General features: G+C 47.3%; 10 protein-coding genes across 10 annotated transcripts; 6 read left to right on the plus strand and 4 right to left on the minus strand.

The window, feature by feature from the left end:
- Positions 1 to 295: 295 nt before the first annotated feature.
- Positions 296 to 2,260, plus strand: N7520_009913 (uncharacterized protein; the record flags this gene model as incomplete). The annotated part of the gene is made up of 1 exon (XM_057143847.1): positions 296 to 2,260. The coding sequence occupies one exon, from the start codon at positions 296 to 298 to the stop codon at positions 2,258 to 2,260; it is 1,965 nt and encodes a 654-aa protein (XP_056993135.1).
- A 97-nt stretch (positions 2,261 to 2,357) lies between these two features.
- On the minus strand, positions 2,358 to 3,567 carry N7520_009914 (FAD-dependent oxidoreductase; the record flags this gene model as incomplete). The annotated part of the gene is made up of 2 exons (XM_057143848.1): positions 2,358 to 3,458; positions 3,523 to 3,567. The coding sequence occupies 2 exons, from the start codon at positions 3,565 to 3,567 to the stop codon at positions 2,358 to 2,360; spliced, it is 1,146 nt and encodes a 381-aa protein (XP_056993136.1).
- A 2,443-nt stretch (positions 3,568 to 6,010) lies between these two features.
- Positions 6,011 to 6,696, plus strand: N7520_009915 (glycoside hydrolase family 11 protein; the record flags this gene model as incomplete). The annotated part of the gene is made up of 2 exons (XM_057143849.1): positions 6,011 to 6,240; positions 6,291 to 6,696. 2 exons carry the CDS (start codon positions 6,011 to 6,013, stop codon positions 6,694 to 6,696), a joined length of 636 nt encoding a protein of 211 aa, XP_056993137.1.
- Positions 6,697 to 7,270: 574 nt separating this feature from the next.
- N7520_009916 (uncharacterized protein) lies at positions 7,271 to 9,460 on the plus strand (the record flags this gene model as incomplete). Its single annotated transcript, XM_057143850.1, has 3 exons — positions 7,271 to 7,406; positions 7,469 to 7,772; positions 7,828 to 9,460. 3 exons carry the CDS (start codon positions 7,271 to 7,273, stop codon positions 9,458 to 9,460), a joined length of 2,073 nt encoding a protein of 690 aa, XP_056993138.1.
- A 2,516-nt stretch (positions 9,461 to 11,976) lies between these two features.
- Positions 11,977 to 13,962, plus strand: N7520_009917 (uncharacterized protein; the record flags this gene model as incomplete). The annotated part of the gene is made up of 5 exons (XM_057143851.1): positions 11,977 to 12,483; positions 12,538 to 12,705; positions 12,827 to 12,912; positions 12,967 to 13,050; positions 13,107 to 13,962. 5 exons carry the CDS (start codon positions 11,977 to 11,979, stop codon positions 13,960 to 13,962), a joined length of 1,701 nt encoding a protein of 566 aa, XP_056993139.1.
- A 736-nt stretch (positions 13,963 to 14,698) lies between these two features.
- Positions 14,699 to 15,013, plus strand: N7520_009918 (uncharacterized protein; the record flags this gene model as incomplete). The annotated part of the gene is made up of 2 exons (XM_057143852.1): positions 14,699 to 14,743; positions 14,843 to 15,013. 2 exons carry the CDS (start codon positions 14,699 to 14,701, stop codon positions 15,011 to 15,013), a joined length of 216 nt encoding a protein of 71 aa, XP_056993140.1.
- A 1,203-nt stretch (positions 15,014 to 16,216) lies between these two features.
- On the minus strand, positions 16,217 to 17,673 carry N7520_009919 (DASH complex subunit ASK1; the record flags this gene model as incomplete). Its single annotated transcript, XM_057143853.1, has 4 exons — positions 16,217 to 16,344; positions 16,403 to 17,363; positions 17,417 to 17,523; positions 17,583 to 17,673. The coding sequence occupies 4 exons, from the start codon at positions 17,671 to 17,673 to the stop codon at positions 16,217 to 16,219; spliced, it is 1,287 nt and encodes a 428-aa protein (XP_056993141.1).
- A 260-nt stretch (positions 17,674 to 17,933) lies between these two features.
- On the plus strand, positions 17,934 to 18,979 carry N7520_009920 (uncharacterized protein; the record flags this gene model as incomplete). The annotated part of the gene is made up of 2 exons (XM_057143854.1): positions 17,934 to 17,955; positions 18,075 to 18,979. 2 exons carry the CDS (start codon positions 17,934 to 17,936, stop codon positions 18,977 to 18,979), a joined length of 927 nt encoding a protein of 308 aa, XP_056993142.1.
- A 953-nt stretch (positions 18,980 to 19,932) lies between these two features.
- On the minus strand, positions 19,933 to 20,197 carry N7520_009921 (uncharacterized protein; the record flags this gene model as incomplete). Its single annotated transcript, XM_057143855.1, has 2 exons — positions 19,933 to 19,946; positions 19,987 to 20,197. The coding sequence occupies 2 exons, from the start codon at positions 20,195 to 20,197 to the stop codon at positions 19,933 to 19,935; spliced, it is 225 nt and encodes a 74-aa protein (XP_056993143.1).
- A 2,441-nt stretch (positions 20,198 to 22,638) lies between these two features.
- N7520_009922 (MFS transporter) lies at positions 22,639 to 24,324 on the minus strand (the record flags this gene model as incomplete). The annotated part of the gene is made up of 4 exons (XM_057143856.1): positions 22,639 to 22,890; positions 22,954 to 23,610; positions 23,696 to 24,074; positions 24,137 to 24,324. The coding sequence occupies 4 exons, from the start codon at positions 24,322 to 24,324 to the stop codon at positions 22,639 to 22,641; spliced, it is 1,476 nt and encodes a 491-aa protein (XP_056993144.1).
- Between the last annotated feature and the right edge of the window lie 636 nt (positions 24,325 to 24,960).

Genomic DNA, 24,960 nt, shown 5'->3' on the forward strand with positions numbered 1-24,960 from the left:
TGATCATATGATTTAATAATTGAAATTTCGAGTAAAAAAGACGGGTTCTCGGGAGACTGAATGGCTAAGAATAGAGAAATCATTGTCTATGACGCTAACAGCGGCACTAACGTTTACCCCTGTTCGTCCTTGGCAATCCCAACCCCAGTGGAGACTACCAAATCTGCATGTGCAATGCCTACATTCGCTAGCGATCTATGAACGTCTTAGTTTCCATTGTTGGCGCCTGGAAAGTCCCTTTTGCACCTTCCTCCCCACCTTCGGCTACCGGCCAAACCTGACCGACCCGGGAACCATGACTCGAGGTCATTGTTTCGCCTTTTTATGCGGGCTATCCACACTCGTGAGTGCAACAAGTTCCCCATACTCGGCGACATGGTCCAGCTCGTCATATGGACCCGATGGTCCGTGGAATGCCGTGCTCGTCGCACTGGGAAACAATAAGCAGCCCGTTGCGCTTTATCCGGGTGATCGCTGGGCTAGCACCATCCTCCTCGATACCATATGCTCGACGCCTAATCTTACTGGCGCTGACTCCGGATCCTCTTGTCTCGCCGATGATGCTGGGACTTTCGATATCGCTACGTCCCACTCCGTGTACATCCCCTCCGACAACTCCAACGATACGAGCGATATGGCGTGGATCTCGGGTGCAGATAATGCGTTTGTGAATAAGTTCGGCGCCGACGCTTATGTGAAGGAGGGACAACTTGGGGATTTGATATTTTTCGGTGCGATCACTGTGCCGAATGCTAGTATCTCTGGTATCTACGAAGCATACCAGGAGTATCCAAATGGGCAGAGATATCCGGTGGAGGTTGGTACGTTAGCACTTGGCGGACCAGCGCTCAATCAGACGGTGGACAACGTTACCTATAACCTGCTGGGGGCTTATGCTTGGCAGAATAACCAGATCCCCTCCTATTCGTGGGGTATGCATATCGGCTCCGTGGAGCCAAGTATTGCAGGCTCGTTGGTTATGGGGGGCTATGACCAGGATCGAGTCCTTGGGAATGTCAGCAGCCAGCAAGTGAACACAACACATGGTGTTGGTACCCTGGATATCACCTTGTATGATATTGGACTCGGGGTCGCCGAGGGTGAATCACCTTGGCAGTTCGGCGGCATGAATGGACTTCTCAAGACAACTAATAGCTCTGGGGATCACTCAGCCTCTGTGCAAATTGATCCTACGAGACCATACCTTTATCTTCCTCAGGATACCTGTGATGCTATTGCGGGGCATCTTCCGGTCATTTACTCTGAAGATTTGGGCCTTTACTTTTGGAACACCAGCGACTCCCAATTTCAACACATCACCGACTCTCCTGCATACCTTTCTTTCACCTTTGAGAACAACGGAGGGTCAGATTCATCCATGCCCAACATAACCATAAAAGTTCCATTTACTCTTCTCAAACTTACATTGCAATCACCGCTTGTTGGCCAAAACGTCACCTACTTCCCCTGCTACCGATCGGACGAGTACGTACTCGGCAGAGCTTTCTTACAAGCAGCCTTCCTAGGCACGAACTGGCAGGAAGGACAAGGAGGTGGATTCTGGTTTCTCGCTCAAGCCCCAGGCCCAAACCTGCAGGGCGACAATGTGACATCAATTGCCGTGAGCGACACCACCATCCAACCTAGCTCAGGGTCCTGGGAAGACTCCTGGTCAGGCTGGTGGACCGTTACCCCAATCCACCACCAGCACGGTTTATCACAAGGTGCAAAGATAGGCATTGGTATCGGCTGTGGTATTGCCGGTGCGCTTGTGATTTGTGCTATTGGACTTCTTGTCGCCCGTTTCATGCGAAAGGGCAAGAAAGTGGACCCTTCAGAAGATGAGGCAACAGAGTTGACTACTGCAACAGAGTTGACACCTTCAAATAATGCGGCGGTGGCTGGTCCATCTCCGGATAATCCGGTTCAGGATACCCCGGGAAATCATGTTCAGCCGGTCGGCGTATTCGAGCAAGCCAATGGATCTAATATGCACGAGCATGTTGATTCACACGAGGAGTATGGTGGCGATAAACCACCCCCGTGGTCTCCACCGCTACACCCATTACCGGGACCGGTGCAGCCATTCCCGGGGCACGATCAGCTATCAGAACACGTACAATCATCGGCGTATGATCAATTACCAGCACATGATCAATCATCGGGGCATGGTCAAGTAACGGGTCATGATCAGTTACTACCAGGGCATGACCCTATGGATGACAGTGAAGACCATTACGCTGAATTGCACATACCCTAATCATACTTATCGTCATGCCCAAAATTCATCATGTTTTAGCGAAATCAGGAGTTATAAACGGAGTGTACATTTATCACATTGCTTGTATATACTTAATTTACAGGACAATTTTCTCGCATTCCTCCACAGGTCTGAGCCCAAAACTCTTTATACCACCCTGCCAACTCAAATCAATCCTCAACCTAGCAAACACACGCATACCAGCTTCATACTCCCCAATAACCTGACCATCCACCTTCTCAACACCAACCGCAACGATACGCCGCGCCAAATCAGCCGCATCCCGCAAAGCAGTATTAGCACCCATAGCCCCCGTCGGAGGCATCACATGAACAGCGTCCCCAAGAAGCGTCACTTGCGCAGAAGGCTCCCATGCCTGAATCTCAGGCTCAGCAAACAAAAGCGACCGAATAGACGACTGACTCCGATCTTGAAAATCAACCACACTCCGCACACCAGGAACCCACGACCCAGTGAGCCGCTTCGCCAAATCCGCCGCTTCACCCGACCCAAATCGCCAATGGCTCGCCTCCAATTGAAGACATTCGCGACGAAGAACAAGCACCCAATACATATACGGATCTGGCAATTCTAGCGTCTCAACAAATCCCGGGAACCGAATAGCCTCCCACATAAGCGTCGGCTCCGCTTTATCACCCGGGGCCGACGCAAGACTCATCCCAGTCTGATACTCCTGCGGCATGGAATCCAGAAGCTCAGATGTGATAGGCGTTTTCCCAAAAACAATTCTCATCCCCGTATCAATACCAGGAAACGTGGGAAGATACTGCTTCCGCACTCGGGCGTGTACACCGTCCGCACCGACGAGGAGAGATTCTTTTACCACAGACCCATCTGCGAAAAAGGCGGTGACGGTGACACCTGAATCCGAAATTTCATAGCATACGAACTTCTTGCCGAAGAAAACGTGCTCCGAGAGTTCGGTGAGGAGTGCTACGCGGAATTTACTACGGTCCACGGTGTATGATTTACCTGAAAGCATAGCCGGTGGTTTTGGGGGACCATTTTCTCCAAAAGGAATGGGTATACCGTCTGGTGTCACCCGTACGCCGAACCCAGATGTTGTGGCGCATGTTTGTTCGAAGAGAGTGAAGAGGTCCGGAGTTAAGGCTTCTTTTAGAGCGTTTGTGCCGTGCTCGGTGATTTTTAGACGGTAGCCTTGTGTGCGTAGGTTGGTCTGCTCGTCTTGTTCGAAGAGTTATGAATGGGATGTTGTTTTTTCTTAGGGCTTGGGCGAGGACGATGCCGCCTAGACCGGCACCGATGATGAGGACTGGGAGGGTCATTTTGGAATGGGTCATCAGCTTTAGGTCAAGTTGAAATAATGAGAATTGTGTAGAAGTGGTTTGCAATGTTTGGGAAATGACGTCTGGGGATTTTGATTCTTATAGATAGGGTAGTCTATGGTCTCGGGACCGAGACGTTGGTTGAGCCCGACTTACTATTCCGCTATTGTTTTTGACCTTGCACTCTTCGTATACGTTGCCTGTTTATAGCAACAGCATCTTATTGGCAATTTCTTCACGTACCCCCAAAACTGCTTTTGTACACCCTAATCCATATACAGAAATACAAGTATGACTCCGAAATCAGTGGCACCCTGGGATATCAACCTTTCACATGTTCATACCGTTGTCCAGAAACATAAAGACCCGCATCAAACCACAATGAGGATGTAGACATGATCTAGTTAGATATTAGATTTGGATATGTTTATGACCAGAAACTGTGATCCCACAATGTTCACATTATGATTTCGGGCAAATCTTCCAGTTTCAGATAAAGGGTCAGACCACTAAGGATTCACAAATATTGAATCAGTTTCCACTGGGTATTGCCCTTGGCCATCGAGATTCATCTTATTAGTATGTAAACATTTGAACCCGATTGTTATCTAAGTATTACCGCTTGGAGTGTGTATTATACTGTGAATTTTGGTAATTGCCAGCTTATGCCTGGTCCCTCTACAATCAAACATTCAAACCGTGATTTCCACCTATGATGGATTGAAACCCAAGGTTAAGCTAGCTTTGTTAAGTAAGGGACTATTAACCTTTCAGTATAGAGGAGACCTAGCTAGTACTAACATCGACCTTAGATAGAGATGTAAGTTATTGAAATATACATTCCATCCTGTTCCTCTCTTCTTCTCACCTTCTACTTATCAATCCACTTCATATCATTCTACAACATCACATGCACAAACCCGCAAGTCCGCCAAACCACCACATGAAATTGAAGGAAACATAAAAATTTGTTGGGGCTGTTAAGATTTCATTCCGAAACACGCTTACTCCAGTGGACCGGAGCTCGACGAGCTTTCAGACATCAAGGCTCTACATCCCACAACCTACGCCAAGCCAGAGAATTTGAGATGGTGCAAATCGTCGAAGTATCTTGGAATTACCGCAACTGTCATCTTATTGGGCTCCATTGGTGTTAATATCGGATCTTACCGTAGCACAAACCTGGTAAAAAGTCTCCGAAAAGAAATTGTTGAACCTAGTCACCCTCTAGGATTTTTCATGAGTTAGGGTGGTTATTGGAATTCGGTTCTAGGCGGTCTGTCACTAATTTTGATACTTTTACTTGCTTTCTGAGTTTTATTTCTTTAACTTTGATCTATATCGAATTCCTGTATTCTGACAATGATCATTGGTTAAAGAGCCTTCAATTGAGATATCAAATAGATGGATCTAGGAATATGTGGGACCTAAGTACATGCTACCATTCTCGCTTTCTAGAATTCGATGTTCATAACTAGTGTACAAAGTAAATAATCCCACCATACCTTGAGAAATTTCTATGTGGTATCTCTATATCTATCAGTTGACTCTCACTAGCTTTAGACCGTTCTATATTAACTAGTCCGATGTTTACTTAATTGATCCTTTCAGCATGCTCAATGCCAGATATCCGGGCACGTGGATCAGCAGTCCCACTTCAGCTGGTGTGAACCATTGAGCAGGTACAGTAAAACAAGCCAATCAAATTGGGCGGGACCGCAGATCAGTGCTAAACTCGAAATAGTCCGCGTCGAGCTTTGTCTTCATCACCTGAACAAAGACCCGCTCGGCCTCCCCCCCCGTGTCCTTTGAGTTCCCAAGTATCTGACGAATGGGAGCAATGCTCGGTGCGACCTTTGGCCAGGGTTTCCAGCGGCACCAACTCAGCCTTAAGCTTGCTATAAGAAGCTAAAAATTGACCCTCCAATACATACGTGCTGTGTGGATGAGGAACTTTGTTTAATTAGTTGATCAGTGAGTACATAAATATGCACATGAGTTCGGAGCCAGTAAGCCTTCTGCAGGGGACCGGTGAAGAATCCCCACTTCCCCGCCTCCACACTGTTTACTCTTCACCCAAATGTGGCCCTTTTAGCCAGCTGCAATCCATTTAGCCAAGTGCAATCCATTTAGCCAAGTACAGTCCATTTAGCCAAGTACGTTGTATTTAGCCAAGTGCAGTACCCTGACTGGTGGCTGCACCAGAAACCTACTGTAACTATAAAGCTGTGTCTGGTAACAGGCTCAAGGTCGTTCAACCACCAAATGTGATGCGGCAAAATGCACATAACCGGGACGCTTCATCGTGCGGGGAAAGGGATAAATAGTCATTTCTGCAGAATATAAATAGGAAATGAACGAGCTTGCAGCATTATGGACCAGCACAGGCTTCTCTTCTAGTTATACACATCCATTCACCAGCATTTAACTCTCTTCAATAATCATGAAGATCACTGCAGCTTTTGCAGGCCTCTTGGTCACGGCATTCGCCGTCCCTGTCCCCGAACCTGTCCTCGTGTCGCGAAGTGCCGGTATTAACTACGTCCAGAACTATAACGGCAATCTTGGTGACTTCACCTACAACGAGGGTGCCGGGACATATTCCATGTACTGGGAGGATGGAGTCAGCTCTGATTTCGTAGTTGGTCTGGGCTGGACCACTGGTTCCTCTCAGTGCGTGATTATAACTTTCAAATTTAAGTCCAAGATCTAACTTCTTCAAGGTCTATCACCTACTCTGCCTCCTACAGCGCGTCAAGCTCTGGCTCCTACCTCGCTGTGTACGGCTGGGTCAACTCTCCTCAGGCTGAATACTACATCGTCGAGGACTACGGCACTTACAACCCTTGCAGCGCGGCCACAATCCTTGGAACCGTGACCTCTGACGGAGGCACCTACCAAGTCTGCACTGACACTCGGGTCAACCAGCCATCGATCACGGGAACAAGCACTTTCACGCAGTACTTCTCCGTTAGGCAAAGCAAGCGCACATCTGGAACGGTGACTGTCGCCAACCATTTCAACTTCTGGGCGCAGCATGGGTTCGGCAACAGCAACTTCAATTATCAGGTCGTGGCGGTAGAAGCTTGGAGCGGTGCTGGCAGTGCCAGTGTCACGATCTCTTCTTAAAAGATGAGAGCCTTAGTAGTTGAAAGAATTGAAGGCTGAGCTTTCTTTCTCAGATGGTGTTATGGCCGGATTGGGGGTTTAGTGGTTCTATCGAGGCCGTATATGGTGTGTGTTTTCAACTCGCACAAACAATCAAGTCGCATTTTTCCCTCTTGCTTTTTCTCGCTTTTCATTCTATCCCCTGATGACATAATGCCTCAAACATAATATGCCTATACAAGTTGTTCGATTGCAGTTGCCATTCAGGGCAAGTAGTTAGATGAATGAATGGCGATTCGGGAGTCTTGCAACATTCTCAAATAAGCAGGCATCCATCTGGTTGGCGTGTTATCTACGACTGTACATAATCACTGCCAAGAAAGGGGCTCAGGAGCAGAGTAATCGTGATTAGTGCGATCTCGGAGCTAAGACCGGGCCTACGATCGCCGATCTAGGCCGTGGGGGCGTATCTGCCAGGTGCTGGCTGCTGGCTGCTAGCTGTTGCCTCAGGCCCCAGGACTTTTTAATCTATTTCCAGCCTTTGATCATACTATTCCAATATTCACCTCTTCCCACTAGAAGCTAGCAGGTCACCATGGAGTATCTTCAACAGACTTTCGCTCAATGCCAGAAGGAAGATCGCCCAGCGCTGGTCACTTATGTGACAGCGGGATTCCCACGGGCGGAAGACACTCCAGATATTTTGCTGGGGATGCAAGCTGGAGGGGCTGGTGAGTTCATGCCATTCGAAAAAAAAAAGTGAGGAAATTTTCCAATTAACAATCTTTAATAGATATTATCGAGCTTGGTCTACCATTCACGGATCCCATTGCAGACGGCCCAACAATTCAAAAATCTAATTTGAAGGCACTCGAAAATGGTGTTACCATCACCTCGATGCTGGAAATGGTGCGCGATGCTCGTCAAAAAGGACTCAAGACACCTGTGCTTTTCATGGGATACTACAACCCGATCTTACACTATGGCGAATCTAAATTCCTCGCTGATTGCAAAGAAGTCGGAGTCAATGGTTTCATTGTCGTCGATCTCCCGCTCAAGGAGGCAATCAGATTCCGCAATGGCTGTACACAGACTGGGTATGTAATAAAATACCTAATCTCAGATCGATACTTACTGTTCTGTAATGAATAGTCTTTCCTACATCCCTTTGATCGCACCATCTACGACCGAGGACCGTATGAAGACCCTCTGCAGCATGGCTGACTCCTTCATTTATCTCGTCTCGCGCATGGGCGTGACCGGCGCGACAGGAACCCTCAATTCGGAACTCCCTGCCCTTATCAAGCACGTCAAGGAGCTCTCGGGCAATGTACCTGTGGCAGTGGGATTCGGGATTAGTACGCGCGAGCATTTCCTAAGCGTCACCTCGATTGCCGACGGTGCCGTGATCGGTAGTCAAGTGATTAACGTTCTCGGAGATGCTCCATCCGGCCAGGCTGCCCAAGTCATCGAGAATTATTGCTCGCAGATCACGCAGAGAAAAGTCAATCGGGATGGCTCAGTTATTGCTTCCATAGCGTCGAAGACAATTGCTGGTCCGGCTATCGAGGAGGCAGCTACCACAGATGTCGTAGGACGCTTTGGTCTTTTCGGCGGTCAATACGCACCCGAAGCCCTGATAACTTGTCTTGATGAATTAGAGGCCGGATTTCAAGCTGCGGTAGACGATCCGACCTTCTGGGACGAATTCAGATCTCATTACCCCTTTATGGGTCGGACATCTAGCCTCCATCTCGCTAGTAGACTGACCGAACACGCTGGCGGAGCTAATATTTGGCTGAAACGCGAGGATCTGAACCACACAGGATCTCACAAGATCAACAATGCTCTGGGTCAGATTCTGATTGCTCGTCGACTGGGTAAGACCGAGATTATCGCTGAAACAGGAGCGGGCCAACATGGTGTCGCCACGGCTACTGTCTGTGCCAAGTTCGGCATGAAATGCACGATCTATATGGGCGCAGAGGACGTCCGTCGACAGGCATTGAATGTGTTCCGTATCCGCTTGTTAGGTGCAACTGTGATCCCCGTTGAGTCAGGATCACGGACTCTCAGGGACGCGGTGAATGAAGCATTCCGTGCGTGGATTGTCCGACTGGATACGACTCACTATATTATCGGATCAGCAATTGGACCACACCCCTTCCCGACTATGGTTCGCACGTTCCAGAGTGTCATCGGGGAGGAAACCAAGGCTCAGCTGAAGGAACTAGGCAAGAGTGCCGACGCAGTGATCGCATGTGTAGGAGGTGGCTCGAACGCCGTGGGGATGTTTTATCCCTTCTCCAGTGATCCCTCCGTGCAGCTCGTTGGCGTGGAGGCTAGTGGAGAGGGTCTGGAAACGACTCGGCATTCGGCAACTCTCAATGGTGGCTCCGTCGGAGTTCTACACGGTGTTCGAACATATGTCCTGCAGGATCAGCATGGCCAGATCTCCAACACCCATTCCGTTTCTGCGGGGCTGAATTACCCCGGAGTTGGGCCGGAGCTTGCGAATTGGAAAGAGACTAACCGGGCGACCTTCATCTCGGCCACCGATGCACAGGCTTTCCAGGGTTTCCGCCTGCTAAGCCAACTTGAAGGTATTATCCCTGCATTGGAGACCTCCCACGCTGTATGGGGTGCTATTGAGACAGCTAAAAAGCTTGGTCCCGGCAAGAATCTGGTCTTGTGTGTGAGTGGCCGCGGAGACAAAGATGTGCAGACTGTGGCCGATGAGTTGCCGAAACTCGGACCTGAAATTGGATGGGACTTGCGATTCTAAACGGAGTACCAAAAAGCAGTGAATTTCACATAAATTAGCGCTCCATATATTCCTATAACATGCTACTGTCATTGTGTGTTACGCTTTTCATATCCGTCACATGTGTATCTAATATTTTATTCAATATTGGTGTGATCCAGTCATCTCGCTTTGAATTTCATTATTTGATGTACCTTTCTATGTAATTCCCTAGTATACCGTAGCTAGAATGGTACCGGGGTAGATATAGGGATAAAGATGCGGTCCATGGGTAACAATCATGGAATCCATGGGATAGTTTTCGAGTCACTCTCGTAGGAAATGTTATTGAACTTCACAGTAGAACATCACGATCATATCTAAATAGGACTAGTACTCGCATGTGGAACAATAAGGTTCTGGTGAGTTGATACTTCGGTATGTTTCACAGGTGCAACCATATTCCTTCTCTCTTTTCTTCTTCTCACCTCCCGAACCTCTTCCAGTTTCCATAATCTTTCTAAGCAACTTTTATCAAAAACCACTTCACCAATAGCAAGATGTCCGACTCTTTCCTCAAATCTTCCATACCATTCCCCGAACAAGCTTATTCGGAGGTAAAGAATTCAAAACGACGCTAGACCTTGAGGCTCAGAAACCCATTATGGAGCCCTATCTGGATTTCAACCAGCCAGTGGTGAAATCGAAATGGCGCGAATCATGGCCATACCTCCTAATTATCGGCGTATTATGTTTCATCGCTTTGGTGTACTATGGCGTGAGCTAATTCAAGTATAACATTAGGTCTTCAGCCTACCCTAGCTCGAAGCTTGAAAGGTGTGGCAGCGGATTTAGGCAGTAGGCCAGGAAAATTAACTGTGATTTTCAGTGTGATTGATTGAAAACTTCATGGTTTTCTCATTTCATTTGTACTGGATTTGATTGATTTTTGAAATCCTTGTAGCTTCATTCTGTGTATTTTCTATTATTTTATATTGTATTCTGACATTCTGACATATGTATATGACGCGTGGCTAAAAAGCCTTCATTGATCATGTATGTACGTTCATCGTTCATATAGGCATATGCATACCGCATTATGCAGTATGCACACTTTGCTCATTTGACTAGAGGTTGATATAGATTGCCAGGCCCCATTTCCAAAACCAATCGACCAATCACATCAATGGATAACAAAATGAATGTGTTTCGGGGACTTTGTCACGGGTCACAGTTAAATTAGGAATTATAGCTAACTGTTTATAATATCTTTAGGTATGCCGCAGTTTTCCCTTATGAATAGAAAGGAAACTGAGAAGGATAGTAAGGCCAAGAAGTGGAAGAGAAACAGTATGAAGGGTAAAGAGTCTAAAGAGAAGGGAAAACTGGCTGTTACTGTATCTAGCGATGAAGAGTGATCAAGAATACTGAGCCAAATGTCATAAAATCAAGCCTTTTATTTCTTGAAGTCATATGGCAAAGTAAGTTGGGCCGCGCAATGTGCGGCCCCTAACATTGCGCGGCCACTAACGACTTGTATATGTTTATGTCATTCTAATGTTTGAAAGACATATCATCTCAAAATCCTATTTTTTGATCATTTTAGAACCTTGTAGATAAGCTGCAGTGAGATATGTTCTGTACTATGGAGGAATTAAGTAGTTCATGTACTTCTTGTTCCCTCTAATTGATTGGAAATTATTTCTATGTACATACGCACTTTTCGTTATCTCAGAAATAATAAGTGGTAAATTGTGAAATTTGAAAGTAGGTCAATATATAGAGAACCTAGATACTGGGGTACCTGTCTTGAATGTGAATGTTACCGATTGGGTAGGAGGAAAGTACATGAGCATCTGACTTCCGGGTACAAAGTCGGTCCCGAACCACGTATTGTTCTCTCATGGACCTTGGAAGGGGTTTCCTTTCGGGGTGTCCGTGGTATTATGATTTTGACCTTTGACCGCATTTGGAAGCTGCGGAGGACTCCGCCCGAGGTTCGTTCTATTTCCGCGGAGTTCAAATAAGCTATGGTCCATATGCGCCCAGATTCGAGTGGATTCATCTTAGCGTTTAACAGGGAAAAGGGAAAAGCCACATTCCCCATGACTTTGTGGCTCACCCGAACCTTGGCACGTAATCTAGGATTCGGAACTGAGGAATATTGTCTCTATGGTCTCATATTGTTCTTGGATTCGGATCCTGTGTAATCATCGTATTCAGGTTCAATATTTTGAATGCTCTGATCAGTGTCATTGACATACATACCGAAGGTGAATGGGTGGGATACGTGGAGAGCTACATTCCAGATGACAAAGAGTGGGACCTGTGGGAGTTGAACATCTCCGGTTCAGCCTCTCATATGTCGTTCTCGTTCCCGGTTTTCAGGAAACTATTCGGGCCCGAGGTGGCGATCGCCTTGGCATCTAGAGCATGGGTCCGATCGGGATCGTTTTGAATCTCCATGGCCATCGTCATTGGTGTGGCTTCTCGTCTTGCGCCCATAAGTTATATCTCCATTGCTGCACATATCAAAATCAATTATCATTGACACCAGTATGGCGGCCATGACCGATCTCACGGTCTATAACATGCCAACCTCCCCTCCCAATTGGGACAGGGTAGGCGTCTTCTACATGTCATTTTGTGTAACTTGGACCACTATCCTACTCACCGGCATGGTATTTTGTTTCTTCAATCGTCACATCCCCATCCTCAGAGTCCGCGGTCTACCGTTATCATTCTCCGCCATCGCCCTTCTTCATGTCTACTGGATCATGGGCCAGATCACACATCCAATTGGCGCAGCCATGCCCACAGTTCTTGCCTATGACATCCAGTACTTTACCATGGGCATCTATCTCCCACTGGGTATCGCTTTATTTCAAGCCTCAAACCTTCGTTTCCTTCATGTCGCCAACTTGCAGAAACAATTTGTTCATCCCGAGCGACAAATAGAGAAAGAAGCCAACGGCCCCCGCTCATTTTCATGGCTATCCTACTTGAGAGAAATGGATTACATGAAAAGAACCTTGTCTCTCATCGGTCTTGGCATGGTACTGCAGGTATGTCCTGCACTTGATAATTGTCTAGTCCAAAGCTGATCGACGATTTATTAGTTCATTGTCACGGTCGCGATGTGGGTCGCATGCAAAAAGTATCATCCAACCTACGGTATTCCTGGCACAGAGATCCACGGCGCGACAGTTGCAGAGCAGATTGTGTATCTTGGTCGAGGGTGGGAATGGTGGCCCTCCTTGCTGTGGCAGGTCATCTGGACATGGATTGTGAGTATCCCAATGAAGCTCGGCGCTGCTTGCTAAGAAACCTGCTTTTCCTCGCCCTATTCTTCTCTCAATCACCTCCATGCTTTGGTCTCATACACATGCTAATGTCCTCACTCTGCAGGCCGCTCCGATTCTCATTTGGCAAACTCGGGGAATCCGTGATACAATGGGCTGGCACACTCAAACCCTCGCCTGTTGTCTGTCCGGGTACGTGTTGTCTCTGGGGGTGCTGAAAAACGTTTCGTTGACATGACTCTCTAGTCTCCATGCAACACCTATGTACTTGATCGCAACATACGTGCCTGCCTTTGCTAAGGTGAATGTTTATTTTACCCCGAGTAATTGGTGAGTGTACTGGATACATTGATACATATCAATGAGGTGCGCTAACAAATACACAGGATTCACGTCTCCATTATGTTGTGGGAGATATTCACCGTATTTGTGCCCATTTTCCACGTCATCAGGCTATGGGCGATGAGCAAGAAAGCCACTGCCTCAACAACCCAGTACAATTCGATGTCAGAGACCATGCTAAACAAACCCTCGTCATCTATGGAGCTAAGGAGTATATCTTCGTCCACACTTGGGGAAAAGAACCAGTCTGCCCAGTCCATTCACGAATATACAGTCGACCGAATTTACACAATGGATGCCCTCGATCATGTCCTAAGCAAGAACCCAGAACAGCTACAAGAATTTGCCGCATTAAGTGACTTCTCCGGAGAGAACATTGCATTCCTAAGCGAGGTTGCACTATGGAAATCATTCTGGCCAAGCCTCGAGGAAACAAAAACCTCCGATGCATTCAACCAGGCTCTACGCATTTATGTGAATTTCATAAGCACGCAAGATGCCGAGTTCCCCTTAAACATATCTTCGCACGCCCTCAAAGGCATGCAGTCTATTTTTGAACAACCTGCACGCAGTCTATTTGGAGAGAAAACCATCAACACTACGTCGCCATTTGAAGCTGACCCTTTTGCACCACCGCTTTCACAAGATTTTGAAGGGGTCCAGGTGGCCTACGAAAATCGATATACAGGGGCGATTCCTGTTGGATTTGACATGGCCATTTTCAACAATCTGCAAGACGAAATTAAATACCTGGTACTGACAAACACGTGGCCGAAATTTGTCGAGTCGATGCGGCGACGGTCGACGGATACTGAGCGCAGCGATTATACTGCACAGTCGAAGACATCGCTGAAGAGCTGGATCTCGCGCCAGCGGTTGAAACTCCGATCATTTCGTTGATATAATGTTGCTCTATACCTGTAGTTTTTGAATGAATTGCGCAAATTATGACTCCTACTTTGTGTATATCATAGATAGAGCTTCTTTTTACTATATTTTACTACTTAGCGTGTTTATGAGCAAATAACAATAACTTCGAGTCAAGTGCCCCATAGGATTATGTTTCTATACTCTAGTATACCTACCTGAGTACAGACCATGGGTACACTGAGTGTATCCGCTAAGGTAGTCTAAAGGGGAAGGTCATCTGAAATATTCATAAAGGACTTGATAGCTTGATACCTTGTAGAATGGATATCTTATATAGAAGAGAAGGAATTGCAGTAGGTCAATTCTAAGGCAGCTGTGTGAATTCCCTGGAGCTGGAGTTGACCGAGGCCGGAAGTTGATCTGATGTACTGTCATCAACTTCAGGTTTGGAGCAAACATGTTTCACATAATATATTCACACAATATAACGGAATACCAAACGGATCAAATGAAAGGAGAAGAATAGCCCGGTGAGCTAAGGAGCTCGAGTGATTGGTCGATCCTGGTGGTGATCTTGGTGATCCTGGGGGGAGGACGTGATCCTGGACGTGATCCTCTCCCTTGTCCCTCTTTTTTTACTTCCTTTCTCATGAGTCTTCCTCTCATCTTCCAACTTCAAAACCCACTTCACATTTGGAACTTCAAACCTTGCCTCACTTCAACGCGTCCTCCCGTTGCCTGGCATATCACTCTCAATTTCTTCACAATGATTGAGTCCACTGCATTCAACTTCAAACTTCCTATCTCCAAGGTATGTTTGCAATGTTGTCATCTGCGTTTTATCACCGACTTTTTCAGCTCCAATCCTCCTGCAGCTTGGCACATGACTCTTACTCTCACAATGATTGAGTCTGCCGCCTTCAAATTCCAGCGGTCTCTTCCTTGGTCATTGAGAAGCATCGCTCTGATCAATAAACGATTTGCTCAAACTCTCAAGCTCCCATCTGGCTTCAACGAACATCACTTCGATCGAAACACTGTCTGTTTGACCTTTGTCAACCTTGAACCCGTGACCCTGTAGTTGCTGTGACGATCGAGTTCTTGTCCGTATGCAAAGTCATTGCCTGCGATGGAGACAACCCCCGGATCCACAACCCGTCTTATCAACGACCCGTCTGTTTGACCTCAGTCAACCTTGAACTTCGAGAAGTCTGTAGTTGCTTTGACAATCGAGTTCTTGCCCGCATGCAAAGTCATTGGCTGCGATGAAGACGACCTAATCCGGCTGGATTCATGCAGTTGTGGCTGCATGGATCATTGCTAACCTTCTTAGGATTCTCAGAATTCGATCTTCCTTCCCTTATCTTGAACAACCTTCGTGCTCTGCTTCTCGGTTCTCAATCCTCCTTTTTGGCCTTCATCTTGATCAACATTACCGCTATTGCTTTCTCAGTCTCAATCATCCAACTTCAAGGGTCATTCCAACTCGAATTATCAACATCCAAACCTTGCCCATTTTGATCGACAACCTCTGCCACATTTTTGGCGCTTCGCGTCTTTGTTCACACAAGGATTTCCTCAATGTATCATCTAGCTGCAACAGCTTCTGAATTCCTCTCTACATCTTCCAAATTCAAACATCGAACTTGGAACTTCCGCCTTGCATCAATTCACTTCAAGGCCTTTCTGATCTGGCATCACTTGTGACTCATTACATTGCCTCATGATCCTGTTCCTAGCTATGACGATACTATCATCCTTGGAACTCCACTTGTTTTATCTTCTGCTGTAGACATGTCTTGTGTTAGTAAACATTTAATAAGTATTGTTCATTGTAATTTTCTTACTTCAACCTTCACGACTTCATTTACGCACCATTTGAGACACTGTGAAAGTAGGATTACTTTCTATCCATGCCGTAATTCCCCATCACACCCAGGCCAATAATCTTCCGGGCCCCTCAGTGGGTCGAGCTATGCGCCCCTATGCCAAATCGAAAAATTGAAGACGCCAAGTCCACTAATTAGGGATTAAAAGACACGCGCAAACAGAAGCATACGCATGCACAGTTAGGAGGTAGCGGAAGATTAGCGCTATCTTTACTTTCCCGCTAAAGCTAGATCATCCCGGAGGTTCAATAGGTTCATAAATTTCTTGTTTGCTCAGCAATCATGACTCAATAACGATCTAAAGGGATATTTTACAGAAATAAGACATGTTCCATCAAACAGATTGTCAAGACCTGAGAGAGCACATCAATAAACAAGGACCTGGACGAATTCTTTTAAAAGGTGTCGTCGTCCAAGTGCTCCATCCGCCGGATTACACTCGGACTCTCATCGTCGTCAGTAATGTCGCCTGCCCCAGCAGTGGCTAGTAGATCTGTCACAATACGTTTAGAAGCTTCCTTGGCTAGTCGAGACAAATGGATTAGTTCGGTGAGCACAAATTCTGAAGGGAATCCTCTTACCAGGTGTCTGCATCAATCGACTCTGAGGAATGTGAAACTGCATAGTCTTGGGCGGACTGGGCCCGAAATCCTCATCAAAATCATCGTCACTATCCCACATGGCACGATTACCACCAGACTTTTTCGCTGGGGTCAAAACACTAAAACCCGGCTTGGGAGTGCCTCGCATGCGGTTGCTACTTGTGCGTCGCTTGCGGTTTGTTCCAGGAGTATCCACGCCTTTGATGGGCGAAGAAAATATCTCCGAGTGCATCTGGGGCGCTTCTGGCTCGGGACTGGACATCGGTGAATCATTGTAAGCATATCTCGAACTTGACGCAGCTTGATTCGGGGTGATTGCGAATTTGGAGCGGTTGGGTCCTCCGGTTGAGTTTTGGTATCCTTTGCCGAGCGGCGTAGCTTGAACACGGTAAGTTTTGTCAAGCATTTGGTGTAGCACTGGGTCGGAAGGCTTTTGGTAACGGTCGTCTCGAGATGCGGATTGGTATCGGGCTGACGCGGGTGGCATGAAGGGGGATGACATGGGGGTTTCAGATGAGGCACCGCGTGGGAAGAACGGTTGTCGGCCTGGGGTCGATGGAAGTGCAGATGAGTCGGGCATGTTGAAAGGTGCATCTCCCTCGTTGATCTCCCGCCTCAGGTTCTCATATGATGAATGCTCGATGGAAGATATGGTTATGTCGTCGTCATGCTGTTGAGAAGGTGCCCGGGGTGTGCTGTGTGAGGATATAGCGAGTGCGGTCAGATCAAGGTCATCTCCATGGCCGTGCGGAATATTGTGGCGCTGTGATATAGGAGTATCGTAGGGCTGATCGTCTTCGTGGCTCGTGGTTTGGGTCATGTCCGCAGAAAGTTCCTCTTCCGTTGCCGTGGGCTCTTGAACCGTTTCATCGTCATTCGGTCGTTCTTCATATCCAGACAAGGACACGTTGGCGCTGGCTTCGAAGAATTGTTTCCAGAACTGTCCGTTGGTTAGCATACATCCCAGAGTATTCTTTCCTGAGATTAGGCTACCTTAGCACCGTCCCAGACATCGCGGGAATGCTCGGTGTACTGCTGGACTAGGGGCAAAATGCTCGTTGTAACTATACGATGCGCTTGGCTGAAATTTTGATCGATCTCTATGCGCAGAGTATAAGTCAGCATCAAGTCCTGATAGTTTGTTTACTGATCGGCTTACCCTGTAGCGTCAAAGTGATAGATTGCTCTAGTTTCTCGAGTTCCTCCGTGAGGGAAAGCGGACGCTCCGGATGAATAGATTGTCGAGACATTGTGTGTCAGCTTCTTATATCTGATCAGTGGATGGCCCTTCACTTGATAGAAAGAAAACAATCAAGCTCCGCGACTCCACGCGCGGGGAACTCTGCCAAAAGCGGTGTGTTTTGAGGGCTCTGGATAAGGGCATCATTAGTCATGTGATTACATCAGCAGTCCTCTAGGCATCCGGCGGTTCCAAGTTTCCAAGCTTGTCTTCACTTAATGACGAAGTTCATTAAAACATTAAAATCTCTCAGATAGTACTTTGTTCATGATGCCTGCACCACTCGCGAAAGGTAAGTAATCATCTGTCAACTTGTCAACGCTGGTTCACTTATTCCGCATTATCCGGCTTGGTATACTCGTGCTTATCAGTTCCCCGCTATGGACAAGCTGTATCTGACAATCTATCCAGGTATTATGGTGACGGTCACCGTTCTGGTCGCTGCTGGCGTGGCTGTCTATCAGTCTCCTCAGTTTCAGGAGTGGATGAATAATTCCCGACGCAAGATTGCTGTTGCATTGCATAGCCTAGGCGATGAGATACAACCACGCGGTTCCGCTTCTCCAATCCAGGACGATATTTCCATGACCGAGGAAATCGGGGAGGCTGCAAAATTACGCAGAGAGGCTGCACTCAAAGATATCGAGCGGAAGGCGGCTCTCCTAGAGTCTCAGAAAAACTCAAGGAATTCTCAACAACGATCTGGGGGCAGCTTCGATACATTAGTAGACCAAGAAGGCAGTCTCCGCATGCAGAATAAATATTTCGATCATCCGGATGTTACACCAGTCGCCAACTCGAGTGGCGTTGATGGGGGTGCACCACAGCGCCGTCGCACGAAGCTCAATGATCTTCAACTGCACGTTGGTCCTGCCTCTGAAAGTGCATCACATCACCCGTCGGAATCATTTCCACATTCGACACCCACTTCTGAACGACCAGACCCGGACATTATGTTTGAATCATTCTCCGGCTCCCCGCTGAGGGGACAATCACCCGTGTCTGCCTCAGCCTCGACGAGTCATACAGAAGACAACTCGGTTTATTATGCTCACCCTCATGCATCCAATACTAGCGAACAGCCAGAACTAACTGACAGCTTGGAAAAATTTGGTAATGGAAATCGGCTTCAGCATGACGTTTCATCAGCGCCTTCTGAAGCGGGAAGTTTCGACATAGTTGCGGATGAATCATCAGATGGTACATTGAGTGACTGGGGTATGCATTCGGTTGGAGGCGTTGCTACCCCGGTTAGCTGGTCTGAGGTTGGAAGTGTAATCAGCGACAATGATGCTGGCCATCAACAGTTGCTGTGATTCGGGGCACTACTTTATTGTAATCTAACCCTTGAGGGGCAAAGGTAATGGATTCTGGAACGGATTTTGCTTGCTTAAGAGTGCGAACCCTGCGATACTGTTGGCTTTGATGCATGAAAATTATTACAAGAGCACCTTCAAGTATCTAGTTTGAAAATTTGACATTTGACTAAGAGCAGTACTATACTAAATTGAATGCTTTGTGATAAATGAAATAAGTCAAGCTATTATTGCGCTTATACATCAACATGTGATTCCTCCGCTTCCCATCTCATCAAGTTCTTGGCTGTTGACAGAGAAACAGGATGGTTAGGCCCTAGGACACGGTTTCTCCTGGCCAAGCAATCCTTTGACAGATCGATCCCGTCTCGAGTTCGACCTAACAAATTCCATGTCTTCGAGAAGTTTCCTATACTCCATAGAGTCTCAGGATGGTCTTCACCGAGCTTGGTCTTCTGATTCTCCATCACCTGAACGTAGAGCCTTCCGGCCTCCTCCAATCGGCCCTGCCTACGGAACGTTGAGGCTAATTTCGACATACTCCATAAAGTATCAGGATGGTCGTTGCCGACCTTGGTCTTCTGATTTTCCACCACCTGGAAGATGATACTTTCAGCCTCCTCTAATCGACCCTGTATAGAGAATATTGAAGCTAAGCTCGACATACTCTTCAGAGTATCAGGATGGTCGTTACCGAGCTTAGTCTTCTGCTTCTCCACCACCTGGACGTAGAGCCTTTCAGCCTCCTCCCAACGGCGCTACCTATAGAACGTTGAAGCTAAGCTCAAAATACTCCGCATAGTATCAGGATGGTCGTTGCCGAGCTTGGTCTTGAAGATCTTCATCACCTGGACCTGGAGCCTTTCAGCCTCCTCCCATTGGCCCAATGTCGTTCACATGTCAGCAAAGCTACGTACTGGCGAAAGTACCATGACTCTATTCACAGAATGCCTTCAAGAGAAAGTTCCTAATCGAAGATAAATGTTTCTTTGGTTCCTTACACTTACCATCATCGCCGTAGCCAATGGCTAACATTTCCATACTTTCTGTAGTGAGCTCGTGGTCAACACTCAGTAGCTTTACCCTCTTTTCCATCGATAACAAAGCCATTGCTGTCGTGTCTAATACTTTCCCACTATAGAAAGCATAAAGTGCACCCCTGTAAAGAAGTTCAGCCCATTGCAGTGTATCGTCTTTCGAAGCCGGTTGTTGCGACATGGCGGATTTGATATGCGGAAAAAGCAATTGGCAAGTTTCCCAATTCTCATAGAAGATTTCCATTGGAAAAGCGCGAGAGAGATTTTTGATGAATATTTGCCTCCAATGTTCAATGGCTTCATGGGCTTCAAGCCATTTCCATGTGGCGAGCTGGACTAATCTATGCATTTCAAATATCTGGGAATTTTGGCTAACAGAGATAAAGGAATAATCTCGCAGCGCTTGGATATCATCTTCAAATGCGTAGTTTGAAGCACCTTGCATTAACGCTGTCTCAGCATCATCTCCCGAGCACTGTTTGCTTGGTTTGGCTATTTGTCTGCGCTTGGACTTTCCTTTCGAGTCATTTTCCTTTGCATTTGAATCCACATCAAGCTTCTTTAAAAAGCCCATTCGTAGAATTCGACGTAACCGCGATTGCCGTGGCTGGCATGATTCTTCTTCGGGAATGCGAAGAACATTTTCCGGAATGCCCTGTCTGTCAAAAAACTCATAAGAGAGAGAAGGTCCGCCGCTGACGGCCTTTTTTGCCGAATATGGTCGAAAGATATATGCCACATGAGTAGAATTGAATTTGTTGCTTGCCAGTCGCGGTAGAATTGCCCAGCCTCCTGATGGAGAAGAAGTTTCATTGCGTGGTGAGTTTTCTTGAACTCCTCTAGGTATTGAGATACCGAGAAAACAGGTGCCCGAATTTTGATATAGCTGGCTGCTTGGACGATTGCCAATGGCATAAAATCGAGTTCTTCTACCAGATGAGGAGCAATGTCGCGTTCTTCCACAGGTAGAGATCCAAGCTTCTTCTGCAGTAGAAGTAAAGCCTCGGATTTATCCATTGGGTGGATTTCAATCATGTTCTTAGAGTCGACAATTCTCGACGCTACTTCCTTTCTCCGTGTGGTAAGAATGATGGACCCAACTGGGCTCCGCGGGAGATATTCCAAAAGAGGCTTTCTCAGATCACAACTGTGAGTGTTGGTCTGGCTTCCCTGATTTGTCGATATAGGCATGCGAAGAAACCCATCATCGTCGACATTGTCGACAACAAGAATCCACTTTTCCGTCTTTTTAGCTTGAAGCCAATTTTTAACCAACCCGAAGATGTTTGCTTGGTGGTCTTGACGACCAGCAATTCTCGCTCGGTCTGCAATCTCCCGGAAACTCTGCTCGAAGCGGGCTGGATTGCTCCCATGTATCCAGAACACCCAAATAGTCGGCGATTTGTCTCGAATTATATAGGAGTATTCAATGGCAAGCTGCGATTTTCTTCAAAGGAGTCTGTGAGAATTCACTTTCTAGAAAACCTAGGCTGACCCAACACCACCGAGTCCAAACAGCGCTATCCTGGAGCCTGGTACCGAGCACTGCTCGTCAATCCGATCAAGCAGTTCATCCCTGCTCGCAAATTCCGAGTCTCGATAGATGGTCGATATAGGGCTTGGTGGAGTTTCCGGTCGCTCTTAGATGATTTTGTTAGTTTGAGGTACGGGGTCCAAAACAGGGTTTCCAAGGTGAATTACCCGGAGCAGGATGGATATTCGCCGTGATTGAACCATAGTTGATGCCGTTCTGAAATGAGTCGTTGACGCCAGCAAATGTTATCGACGATGGCGGTTTCGACTCCATTCTGAGGGCAGCCCTACATTACCTGGAGCACACAAAGTTTAGACGTGAGGAAGCCGCTCAAGTGGTCACTCAGCTGAGGGTGGGGTAAAATTTGACATCGATTGCCTCGTAGCCGCCGCGTCTAATTCCGCTCGTCCGAATTGGATAAAAGAAACTGTGGCTTATTTTCACCTCACGTGCCTAATTGGGCATCAGGAAAAGAAGTATGGTGGGTAATAGCGATCAGTCCGGCAAAAGTCTTGGAACCACACGATAAATAGCAGAAAATATAATGACCAAGCTAGTTTGATAACACCCTTACTGCATGCACCCTGTAGACGCATAAACTGGCGACCGCAATAATAGCCATATTAAGGTATAAGTGGTGCAGTAGGGAAGAAGGCACGATACTGAGTGCACATGTGGGAGACGAGTGGGAGACTGGGTAGGAGATCTAGTAGAATCTTAGTAAAAACATTATTTCAAATGTTATTCTGCCTAGGTCACGGATTTCCTGTCTTGATTTTTAGCCTTCCGCTTCATATTTTCCTTCTTGTGTTCTCTAGCTTTAGGAAGCATCTAATAATCCTGAATTTAGTCTACTTATAATAGACGAGCTAAACTGTACCACTGTATGAACTATGCGATATACAAAGGCAGTATAGTATAGCGTTATTGCCCTTCTAAAGAGTACTAGTAAAGTAGCAAACTAGATAGCTCAGGCTATTAAAACCGTTATTCACTGAATACATTCTAAAGATGAGGCGCTTGAAGACTTGCAGGAAAGGTGAGGGGGTTTCTTGGTAGGTACTCGGGAACCAGCATCGTGGCACGGCCTAGACCGCTACCTTATTCTTGGCCCGTAGTCGCTCTCCATACTTGTAAAAGAGGATGGGGCCTGGAATGAACGCCAATGCAAGGAACCCGAGCAATGAGTTCCCCCACCCGTAATTCAAGGTCTTATACATACTTGGCCCAGCAAGGGGAAGGAAAGTACTGGAAATGTAACGCAGTAGATTGTTGGCACCGAGTGCTGATGCGGCGGCTTCCGAGCCAAACATATCAACCAAGTACAGTTGCGCGGGCATCTAAAAGCGGAGAAGTTAGTCGTCAGTATGCATGCGAAAGGACGGAATGATGGAGCAACGTACGATCACAAAATAAGCCCCGAATCCCATTAGGAAGGTCCCTATCATGGGTACGATCCAGTGAGTCTGGTAGTATGCGGTCCAACCATAAAGAAAAAGACCAAATGCCACAAAAGGACTGAACCAGATCATGAAGACGAGGCGGTACTCGGGGCGTGGTTGCTGCACACCGTCAGCCTTCATGCGGGCTGCCAGAACCCGAGCATTGAACACGTTGAAGATGAACATGCTGAACAGTAGCGCCACACCAAGCCCCAAGTAGGTAAGCCCAGAGATAGCCATAGAAAATCCATACTGGCCCTCGAAAACACTAGTGAACGTGGTGAATAGCAGGTACATGACGCCAAAGACCAACGCCACGTAGAGGGAAATGACGAATAAGATTGGCGATCGCACAAGGAGCAAGAGAGGGCGGACGAGAACTTGCAACATAGCTTGACGAGGGGATGAAGTGCTGTCCATCTTGGGGCGTAGATCCGGGTTGCCGGTCCTGGCGCGCATGCGAGCGGCCTTTCGGTTGAGAAGAACTTTGGGATGTGTTTCACGCATAAGCACGACGGATGCAATGCCGAACGCTCCTCCGAGAATGGCTAGAAGCCAGAAGGTCCAACGCCAGCCTTTACCAGCTGCAACAAAGCCACCGATAACGGGACCAAGGACCTAAGCCCACCGCTGTTAGTACAATCACAAACATGAACTCGATAAGGACCAGATGCAGGGGACGGGAAAATAAGCAAAGACTTACCGGTCCTGCAAGTGGTCCGAGACTAAACAAAGCCATCGCCTTGGCTCTTTGCTGAACTGTGGTGAGATCTGCAATGCTACCTCCACCCAGCGCCATGGGGGTGCCACCCGCACATCCTGATATGAAACGGAAGATCATGTATTGGGCAGTGGTCTTGCTCAGGGCGCCACCAATGATAAAGATAACAAAGATGAACATTGTTCCGTCATAGACCGGTAATCTTCCATAAATCTCACTTAGTGGAGACGTTAGCATCGGACCTATGGAGATTCCCAGGACATAAAGTGTAATGGCCAGCGTGCTAACCACTGTCGATGTGATGTGGAGGTCGGCAGCAATCTCTGCCACTCCGGGCGCACACATTGTAGGAGCCATGTTCCTATACGACAATGAGTGTTTAATTCTCTTCCATTTTTATGAAAGAAGGGATTAAAAATGTACGTAATCAATGCCAACATCGATATGATCACAATATTTACCCATTTGGTCCGTGTTGACCAATTACGGGGATTCTCAGGGTCATCGTCGCCATCCCAATCAACGAGATTTGGATCAAACACTTGTTCTGAGAGGGCAGCGGACTCCAACTTTCCCGGAGTGGTGCTTGAAGAGCTCGATGAGGAAGGCATTGCTGACTGCGCCGCGAAGAAGATGCTGAAGGAGACGATAGAATATCCTAGTCAACCATTTTCGCGACATTTTAAGTAAATTTCGGTATCAGGAGACGGTCTCTGCAAGTTAGTCATGCCTGTCTTCCACCGATAAGTGAGCTCATCGTCCTCCGATCGCAGTCCGACAAGCTGTCCGACACGTCCTCCGATCCTCCGCGGGGTGGATCGGCTGGTAGATCTCCCCGCTGTGGGTCCGGCGGGTGGAGCCGTCGGAGGGTCGGAACATAGTCACGTGTGTAAGGCGTGGGGGCCACAGTTGCTAAGTCAGGACCCCACTGATCCTCCGGCGTCTATTCTCCGGATAGCTTTGTAGCCTCACACAGGGTGCTTTGTTTTTCTTGTAGTTGACACGCCGTCTTGCCCTGTGTCGCCTCTGAAAGCCCCAAAATGGATCAAGAGAGTCTTGGTCAGGAGATCGAGACACTTTCACAACCATCACAAACATCCCAGCCGTCGCAGCTATTACGGCCGAAGCTTAGTCGATTAAGAGACAAGCCCCAGCTTTCGTGCAACGCCTGCCGACGTCGCAAGTATGAGCCAGTCTACTGTACAGTAATGTCTCTCCCCATACTCACGTTCTTCCAGATCACGATG

The sequence above is a fragment of the Penicillium odoratum genome (genome assembly GCF_028828045.1).
Source record: "Penicillium odoratum strain IBT 22623 chromosome Unknown utg000006l_segment0_segment0, whole genome shotgun sequence".
In the NCBI taxonomy this organism is placed as follows: Eukaryota; Fungi; Ascomycota; class Eurotiomycetes; order Eurotiales; family Aspergillaceae; genus Penicillium; species Penicillium odoratum.